We start from the raw sequence: 9,949 nt of genomic DNA, 5'->3' as shown, positions 1-9,949 counted from the left end.
CTGCCGAACACCTGCCCTCGCCACTGTCCTCTTTGGCCTCTTCTTCTTCTCTGGGATTTATCGGCGGTTGCATTACCGCCATCTACTGTACTGGAACGTCCGTGCCTCCCGCATATGTACTGGAATCATAGATTAAAAATGTACCAGTAGAAGTATAGTATAAATAGGGGTTCCTGCGGACTGCAGTTGCGCAGTTGCACCCTTCTCCATACGTCGGCAACGCCTGGGCAGAGGAACACGCCCCTTGAATCTGAGGAGTACATTTAGAAACATCATAACCTGGTCATCAGGTGGCATCATTCTAATGCGTTGCGCCACAAATGAATTACAAATGAAATGCAAACAAACTACAGTCATCACACTATCTGACTTGAGACAATGGGTCAACCTGATGTGTGTTTGTATGCAATTTCTGGTATAACAAGCATAGAGGGTGGACTACTGTGTTTATCCTGAACTGACGCAAAAATGGTGGGCTGATTTTGTCTCCTAGAAGCTGAAACCTTTTTCACCTGAGTTAGTAAACTTGATAAAGAACAAAATGAAAGCAGACAAATCTTATTAATCCTTGCACCCTGTTTGAATTGTACAAAAACATAGACATAGAAATAACTTATATGTGTTCAACTTCAGGTGGAATATTGGCCTCTGCTTACTCTGAAATTCCAGCTCCATTCTAGAGCTCACTCCTGCTGTGTTCCTAATGAGGAGGTGGGTGTTGGAGATGACTCTGAGAACTGTCAACAGCTGCTGAAACTATGGATCAATAAATCAGTGTTACTTTATCAGCATGTACATTTCGAATGGGTTTGTAAGCTGATAACTGTTTGATGGAGGACAGATGGTTTTACTATGATAGGGTAATTATAGGACTGGTCACTGGTTGATAAAACAAATGTGGGAAAATATCAACTCAATTTGAGACTTTGATATATTGTCCAAGGTCACCAAGCATCTTGTTCTCATCTATATTTTAGTTTCAGTTGCTTGAAGCAAAAAAGTAAGATTGTAGAAAAAGCACAAAACTCCCCCCATTTTTCCAATAGTGTGCGTGAATTGTGCGCATTTACGCATGAATACAAACGCTTAACAATTATGACTCAGGCAATCCTCAACCCGTATCCTCCTGGGAACCCCAAGTTTTAACAAATATAATTAACAAGTAAGTCTTGAGCCCCAGCTCTATGAAAGTGTATAACTGTGTAAGTAAGTCATCTACTGAGAGCCGCCCATAGGTTACCCATGTATGACCGGTGCACGCTGCTTTACTGAGAGTCTCTTGAACCAGACTGCTGACTTGCGCAAACTACGCGAGACCCTGAGAGTTTGGTTCAGAGTGAGTGAGTGCGCACGCTGTGAACCCTAATTGTGACAGGTGTCATTACTCCATCAAAGGGTTCACGGTGTGTTGAGTTGATAGGTATAGGGGAGATATATATATTTTAAGACAAAATCGAGATTTCATTATTTCAGTGACATTTTATTATATGAATATAAAGAATAAATAGCAGTTCTCTTAATTTACTTGATAAATCGTTGAAATAGGCTACCGATATGCAGCTGTATATCAGCTGCAAGATAACATCATCCACATGAAATCTGAGGTCGATAGATTAGTTTCCATAATGGAAAACAACATGTTTATAAAACGGCACCTATGCGCCATTGATCTTCAATATAAATACAACAAATATAACCAATACTTTCCACAAATACGGTAGACTCTGGTTACACGTAATACTGACTTTTTACAATAACCTATAATTGAATGGCACCTCATATACATAAAATACATTCCTACACGGTAGTGCATACAAAATTACAAAGTCATCATAATTTATACTTGAAAACAGTCATTTCAGTTCGAGCAGGCGCATTTGCATTCGGTTATCATGGGGTATTGAACTGGTATCCAAGTACATTTGAGCCCCCCTTTCTTCTGTATACATCGCCATCTCAATATCGTAAAATGGGTCGAGTTTGCTGGTTTGCAGACCATCCCCTCTGGAACCGAACATGATCTTTTGCTTTGACAGTTTCCCACTCTAACATAACGTGGCCAAAATCTGTTGCCGAGGTCGTTCCATGTATAAATGACGGGACAGAACGAGAATGACCACAGCCACTGCTGCAGCCTCCGTTTGAGTTTTTTACTGGGTCTGTGCTTCTTGCCAAACTGTACGTCAAAATCCATTGCTTTGATTTCATTCGGCATCACTCCACTAGGTTTCTGTTGAATGTCCAAATCGTCAAGCTCATCGTTGCCAGTGTATTTATCCTGTGGTGGTGTAATAGACATCAAGCGACTATCAAAGTCCCCCAATACACTTTTCAGTTCGGTTTCATTGAGGTCCCTCTCTTTTGGGTCAAAGACAGGATCTGGGTCCTCTTTTAATTCCACAAGTGGCAAACTGTCACTCGGAATAGGACGGAGGAGGTAATAATGCTGGCATAGCCCTTCTTCTATTATAAGTCCGAGGGACAACATCAGCAAGTACATTGCTACAAAATGCTGTGATTGATCCATGTCCGTTACGCACAATAAGACAGTATTATAGGATAGAGCTAAACAGGTAGGCCTAGGCTACTCTGCTGCGTACAGTTGTGCCCGGTTCTTGCGGAGTGCGCACCGGCTTGAGTTACATCCAGCAAAACTTCACTTCTTGAGTGTTGGTGTACTTAAAATTCAGACTGCTTACTCCATAGCAAACGATAATTGATTGAAGATGGTAAAGATGAATAGTCTCCTTCGTAAAAACAAATCTAGATATAGGCAGTGTTTCCCTTTTACGCACGAATTCAATATATTGTATGAAATGGCTCTGTGACAGCATCAGTGGCATCAGGGGTTCTCGTTCTTGTGCGCATTGACGCGTGATTCCAGTCTCAAGTCCTCCCCTCTGAGGATCGGCATGGTGTTTCGTTTTCTTTTGCAGGACGCTGAGAGTAACCTGCTCCCTCTGATATATCCTCCACGGGTTGTGATGTAATTCATATATCCATCTGAATGTGGGTTTGTTGTAGGAGATCCCCGACACCCCCCTCAATCAAGAAGCAGGGATGGGTTAGGGAGAGGAGGGGTCCGTCAATTTGGATTCTGATCGCCCTCTGTCGGAATATCTGACTACTTCTGCTAATGTTCCATTGATAACAGCTAGAAGCGGTAGCTAGAAGCGGTGAACAACAATTAGAACTGAATGTGAGAGGCCATAGCCACTACTATTTCTATCAATAGGCCAACAGCTACTATTCATTTGAGAGGTTAGTCTACTGGCTCCTCTGTACAAATACTGTTGATGATTAAAAAAAAGGCTTACTAGGTTATAAAACAACAGGATATAGAGATAGTATTTGTCATGAGGAAAAACATGTTAAATTCTCTATATAATAGCATCCTTAAATGACACTCATGACACATACACTCTACTCAATAATACCAACACAAAATGCTTCAAATATTTGGAATTGTTGTGAGCAAGTAGAACGTAGGGAGAGATCTTATAAAGAACATGACTGAACAAACAACTGTTTATTTTTCTAATGAAGAGTGTTCTCTTTGTTGGCAGGGACAATATTTCAGTGTGCAACCATGTCACAGGGAACCTCTCAATAAACCTTATCCAAAATAACTCCCAAATAAACAACTCTCACTAAGCAGCAGCCATGGAAAGTATCACCATTTGCAAACCTGTCTACCCTCAAATGCTTGGAGAATCATTTCTTGAAAATAATTTAATGGAAGAACTGACTGGCTGCTACATCAGCCATAAAGCATTCACTTAGATAAATGCATCTCTGTTTCATTTTGAATGAGCTAATTCACACACGCACTTCTGCGCACGACTCATTTAGTTTATGGTCAAATTATTTTTATTTTTATTTTTTGAAACAACAATTGATCTGACTATTCAGGCATTCTTGGGCATTGGCAATAAGGCATTGACAAGGTTTAACTTGTTGTGACAAATCCCCATGTATCTGAATACCGGTGTTGAAATGCTGCAGCGATAATAGGTAAATACTGATGAATAGATACATAATCATCTACAAGCAATATATTACTATGATTATAACATTCAATGGTCTGGATACGTGGTGACATCTATGGAATACTTTAATCTATGCGATGAAATTCATTGGAGAATACAGCTGCATTAGAGCCAACAAAGTGACATTTCAATATGGTTCTCATGACATTATGGACTTATTGCCAGCCCTCATTTCATGGTGAGTTGTTTTTGTTTCTTCTAATCCCTTCCTACTGTTTTATCACAGGAAAATTGTGATAGTTATATATTCACCTTGAACAGACAGAATACTTTAGACAGACGCCTGCTTAATTGAAGAGTTTTTATTCAAGTAGGCTAAACCAAAGTCAATTTCCTCAGCTAGTAAAACAGCCAACATAATTATCATTTTCAGGGTCTGGTCCTTGAAAGGTACAAAGGAATAACAACTTTTGCTTAAGGATATGCATTCAAAATGAATACCTTTAGGTTCTGCATAGGTCGTTGTACCCGTTCCTGCTGGTTTCTTATTTAGTGAGGCAAACCAGACCACTCTCTTGGCAGGCACCTTATTTTTTTATTTAATTTAACTAGGCAAGTCAGTAAAGAACAAATTCCTATTTACAATGACGGCCTACCCTGGCCAAACCCTAACAACGCTGGGCCAATTGTGTGCCACCCTATAGGACTCCCAATCACAACCGGTTGTGATACAGCTTGGAAAGGAACCAGGGTGACACCTCTAGCACTGAGCTGCAGTGCCTTAGACCGCTGCGCCACTCAGGAGCCTTTACACATAGGCACCAAGAGAAGGCCAGCTTAGTTAAACCATTAAAAACACACTAAGAGTGATTAAGAATGGACCTAGACTTTCCAGTGTCATTTCAACTTTGCTTTTATTGTGGTTGTATTAAATTATTACTTTCTCCTACAGTTGAAGTCGGAAGTTTACATACACCTTAGCCAAATACATTTAAACTCACAGGTTTTCACAATTCCTGACATTTAATCCCAGTAAAAATTCCCTGTCTTAGGTCAGTTAGGATCACCACTTTATTTTAAGAATGTGAAATGTCAGAATAATAGTAGAGAGAATGGTTTATTTCAGTTTTTATTTCTTTCATCACATTCCTAGTGGGTCAGAAGTTTACATACACTCAATTAGTATTTGGTAGCATTGCCTTTAAATTGTTTAACTTGGGTCAAACGTTTTGGATAGCCTTCCACAGGTTTCCCACAATAAGTTGGGTGAATTTTGGCCCATTCTTCCTGACAGAGCTGGTGTAACTGAATCAGGATTATAGGCCTCCTTGCTAGCACACGCTTTTTCAGTTCTGCCCACAAATGTTCTATAGGATTGAGGTCAGGGCTTTGTGATGGCCACTCCAATACCTTGACTTTGTTGTCCTTAAGCCATTTTGCCACAACTTTGGAAGTATGATTGGGGTCATTGTCCATTTGGAAGAGCCATTTGTGACCAAGCTTTAACTTCCTGACTGATTTCTTGAGATGTTGCTTCAATATATCCACATAATTTTTCATCCTCATGATGCCATCTATTTTGTGAAGTGCGCCAGTCCCTCCTGCAGCAAAGCACCCCCACAACACGATGCTGCCACCCCCGTGCTTCCCGGTTGGGATGGTATTCTTCGGCTTGCAAGCCTCCCCCCTTTTCCTCCAAACATAACGATGGTCATCATGGCCAAACAGTCCTATTTTTGTTTCATCAGACCAGAGGACATTTCTCCAAAAGGTACGATCTTTGTCCCCATGTGCAGTTGTAAACCGTAGTCTGTTTTTTTATGGTGGTTTTGGAGCAGTGGCTTCTTCCTTGCTGAGCGGCCTTTCAGGTTATGTCGATTATGGACTCATTTTACTGTGGATAGAGATACTTTTGTACCTGTTTCCTCCAGCATCTTCATAAGGTCCTTTGCTGTTGTTCTGGGATTGATTTGCACTTTTCGCACCAAAGTACGTTCATCTCTAGGAGACAGAACGCGTCTCCTTCCTGAACGGTATGACGGCTGCGTGGTCCCGTGGTGTTTATACTTGCATACTATTGTTTGTACAGATGAACGTGGTACCTTCAGGCGTTTGGAAATTGCTCCCAAGGATGAACCAGACTTGTGGAGGTCTACACATTTTTTTCTGAGGTCTTGGCTGATTTCTTTTCATTTTCCCATGATGTCAAGCAAAGAGGCACTGAGTTTGAAGGTAGGCCTTGAAATACTTCCAAAGGTACACCTCCAATTGACTCAAATGATATCAATTAGCCTATCAGAAGCTTCTAAAGCCATGACATAACTTTCTGGAATTTTCCAAGCTGTTAAAAGGCACAGTCAACTTAGTGTATGTAAACTTCTGACCCACTGGAATTGTGATATAGTGAATTATAAGTGAAATAATCTGTCTGTAAACAATTGTTGGAAAAATGACTTGTGTCATGCACAAAGTAGATGTCCTAACCGACTTGCCCAAACTATATTTTGTTAACAAGAAATTTGTTGAGTGGTTGAAAAACACGTTTTAATGACTCCAACCAAAGTGTATGTAAACTTCTGACTTCAACTGTATCAAGTTATTGAGATTTGTTATGAATATAATGGACATAGGTTTTCCAGTTACTGCATTATTAGTTACACTTTTACCTCAGTTGACTGCTGATAAAAGATTAACTGAAAGCATAAGACAAGAAAAAACGATGTTATTCTCTGTACAGTGAGAAAGTTTAAGCATTTTCTTGTTGTTTCACAGAGTAAACTGTATTATTCATGTAGGACATGAATCAAAATGTGCATTCTGATAGTACTAGATCAGTGTTTTGTTTTTTACTGATGACTGTTTACTGTGTTTGCTTGAATAGGGCCCACAGCAAGAATGATCCGTATACTCAACACAGAAGTGGTCTAAGTCAGAGCGCCTCAGAACCTACAGACAATACAATCTCTTGACACTCCCACTCAACCGGTGGGGGGGGAAATTGTGTAGTCTACTCTGGAGGTGATGGTGGGGGGCACAGATAGTTGTCATAACTGATGGAAACAGTGTGTGGTTTCAATAAAATGAAATTGTCTCAGAAAACAGTCCATTTCACGTGGCGCGCTTCTGACACAGCACCTTTCACAATGTTTATCTCGCGCAATCCCATTTTCACACTCCAGGCTAATTGAGGCCACATTGCCACTGAGTAAACACAGACATGAAATGGGTGCTATTTTGTTTACTCTGGCACTCTGGTGGGGTGCAATTTGGTAGTTTGTTTAGCACTTTTTCCATGTTCCTCCTGCGATCCAAGAGCCCACAATCACAATAATCACACTTACTGTGTGCTTTATCTCAACAAATTGCTAGGTTTCACTAGAGCAAGGTGAGATCTTTCCTCACAATGTTAAGCCTTATCGTAGATGGTGTTCTTTCACGTCAAACAAGGCCACTCTACTGCTCGAGCAAAGCCGTTAGAGTTTACAACACTAATCATATGTCTAGATCAGATCTTCACAACTACAGGTTTTATGTAGTATACAGATGTCAATCCTATTTCTGTGAATCTATTATCATAAACACCCAGATATGTAGTCATTATACATTACCATGCATGGAAAATACTGTACTTTTAAGGCACAGAACCGTTAAAAAATATATATAATTTGTTTAATTACAGAGAAAATTGGTAGACACATTTTGCCCGAGTCATCACTTGCCATTGTCTACATGAAAATGTGTCTAAAGCATGTCAGAAAACGCTCTAAAACACTCCACACCAACTCCTATTACATCACAATCCCATTCTGAATCATATCTCTACACTCAATTCTTGCAATTTTTTTCCACTGTCCCATAAATCCATATTTGAATATTTGTGTTGTTGTTGTTATAAACAGCATCATTCAAACATGGATTTATGGCACAATGGAATGTTTTTAGTGCAGAGACATCATTCCGAATGGGATTCTGATGTAATATGAGTTGGTTTGGAGTGTTTTAGAGTGTTTTCTAATATGCTTAAGACATATTTGCATTTTGCATTATAATCAATGCCAAGTGATGACTCAGCAAAATGTGACAACCAATTTTCACTGTAAAGAAACAAAATATCAACTACAAGCACAGAAAGAGTGAAAATAAGGCCAGATGGGTGAACTTCCCCTTTAACAGGCTCTAGCCTTGTTTTCCCACAGGTTGTGGAGTCGAGGCATCACTCTGTTGTGTGTGTTCATTTCTTTTCATCCCATAAAGTTTTCATCGACAATAGCATTTTATCCAAACAGAGTAATTAACCAGAATATAAACACTGGGCTATTTCAATCTCCGAACCGCCCTCGCTAGCTATTCAAACAAATTACTTAACATTATGTCTATTTGGGTTTAAAAACAATTAGTTTGGGCCTGTAAAATGAAATCGTTAAGAAATTATGAAAGGCAATTGTGTAATTATGTAAAAATAAACAAACTAATGCTCAGATTTGGCAACCTTGACCAAGATATGGGCCTGGGAAAATGATAATACAGTATTGTAGGCCTACTTATAATCCAAAGCAAGCTCAGTACCTCACATGTCAACTAACATATTACATCAGAGCATCGTGGATGGTGGAGGGCTTAAGGTTCCATTGAGCTCAGGAGGTGAGCATGAACTCATATGTCATCCAGGGTAGCAGTGTCCTCAGCTGAGACAGAGGACTGATGGTTCTAACAAGCCAGTTACACAGCAAGTGCACTGGGCTGTGATGCAGCCCAAAGGCAGTGGTCAGCTCTCAGATAGCAGCCCCTTTAGTATATGAAAAATAAATACTTTGGCTTTTGATTGATGATTCAGCAGTTCATCAATCTACCATGTCACAGAAATGGAGCGTGAACAACAGCACAGAGAGACGGTGGGCATCCACTGCGGCTACCAAGATATTTAGCACACGTCAAAGACGGCTTTTCAGCACCGCCAAAGCCAGCGTGGTGATCCCATGTAGTAATCAAGGTGGATTTACACGGTTCATCAGGACAAAGCTGCAGTGGCTGGGCCGCAGCCTCCTCTATGAACTAACAGGCTGGGAGAGTTGGAGACAGGATGGGGAGCCAGCCGAGGGGGATCCCGGTGTCTCAACCTATAACACAGGGTACTGTGTTTGCCACCCACCCCCTTGGTCTCTCAGACTCTCAGCTCCAAATTCACACATCATAAATCAAGATGACCTGTCCTTACATTAATGAATCCCTCTCTTTGCTTTATAGTGGTGCTTTTGCAGCAGTGCTAGGATTCATTTCATGGATATATTCACTCCCTGATAGCTTGCAGGGGGGGCAGGTAGCCTAGTGGTAAGAGCGTTGGGCCAGTAACCGAAAGGTTGCTAGATCAAACCCCTGAGCTGACAAGGTAAAATTCTGTGGTTCTGCCCCTGAACAAGGCAGTTAACCCACTGTTCCTAGGCCGTCATTGTAAATAAGAATTTGTTCTTAACTGACTTGCCTAGTTAAATAGATACAAGTCCTTTATAGCTATAGCAACTAATCTGTTGATCATCAAAGCTGAAACATGTCTGTGTATAATTGAAAAGATCCATACCAGGCTTCATTTTGAATATATCACGAGAGGCGCTAGGTAGTAAGAAAATATGAGCTGTAATTGTCCAATGTCTATTTCTGTACTAAATAAGTATTTTAAGTGTTTTGTTTGTGAAATAAGGTTGTTCTCTCTCTGTGGGAGGTACTTTTCAGTCCACAACATGGGAAAAATAATCAGCTCTTGATTTTCTTTGTGCAAATAAATAAGGTCGTTTAAACGAAAATCGGTAATACAGTATAGTTTGTGTGAGGCTTGCACGGCTTCCTGTGACATCATCACTGTTGGTTGACTCATGAGCAGATGAGTGATGCACACAGTTTTTTCTCTCCTCTTCTCAAAGTCATGTTTAGTACAGCAACTCTCTTTCTCTACCTCTCCCTCTTTC

At 40.4% G+C, this 9,949-nt stretch overlaps 1 protein-coding gene across 1 annotated transcript; it reads right to left on the bottom strand.

Moving 5' to 3' along the window:
* Window positions 1-1,453: 1,453 nt before the first annotated feature.
* LOC139575536 (noggin-3-like) lies at window positions 1,454-3,025 on the bottom strand. Its single transcript, XM_071400570.1, has one exon. It carries the CDS (start codon window positions 2,525-2,527, stop codon window positions 1,859-1,861), a length of 669 nt encoding a protein of 222 aa, XP_071256671.1. The 5' UTR covers window positions 2,528-3,025; the 3' UTR covers window positions 1,454-1,858.
* Window positions 3,026-9,949: the final 6,924 nt, after the last annotated feature.

This window comes from Salvelinus alpinus, chromosome 1 (genome assembly GCF_045679555.1).
Source record: "Salvelinus alpinus chromosome 1, SLU_Salpinus.1, whole genome shotgun sequence".
Taxonomy (NCBI): Eukaryota; Metazoa; Chordata; class Actinopteri; order Salmoniformes; family Salmonidae; genus Salvelinus; species Salvelinus alpinus.
This window is presented reverse-complemented; position numbering and strand designations above follow the sequence as displayed.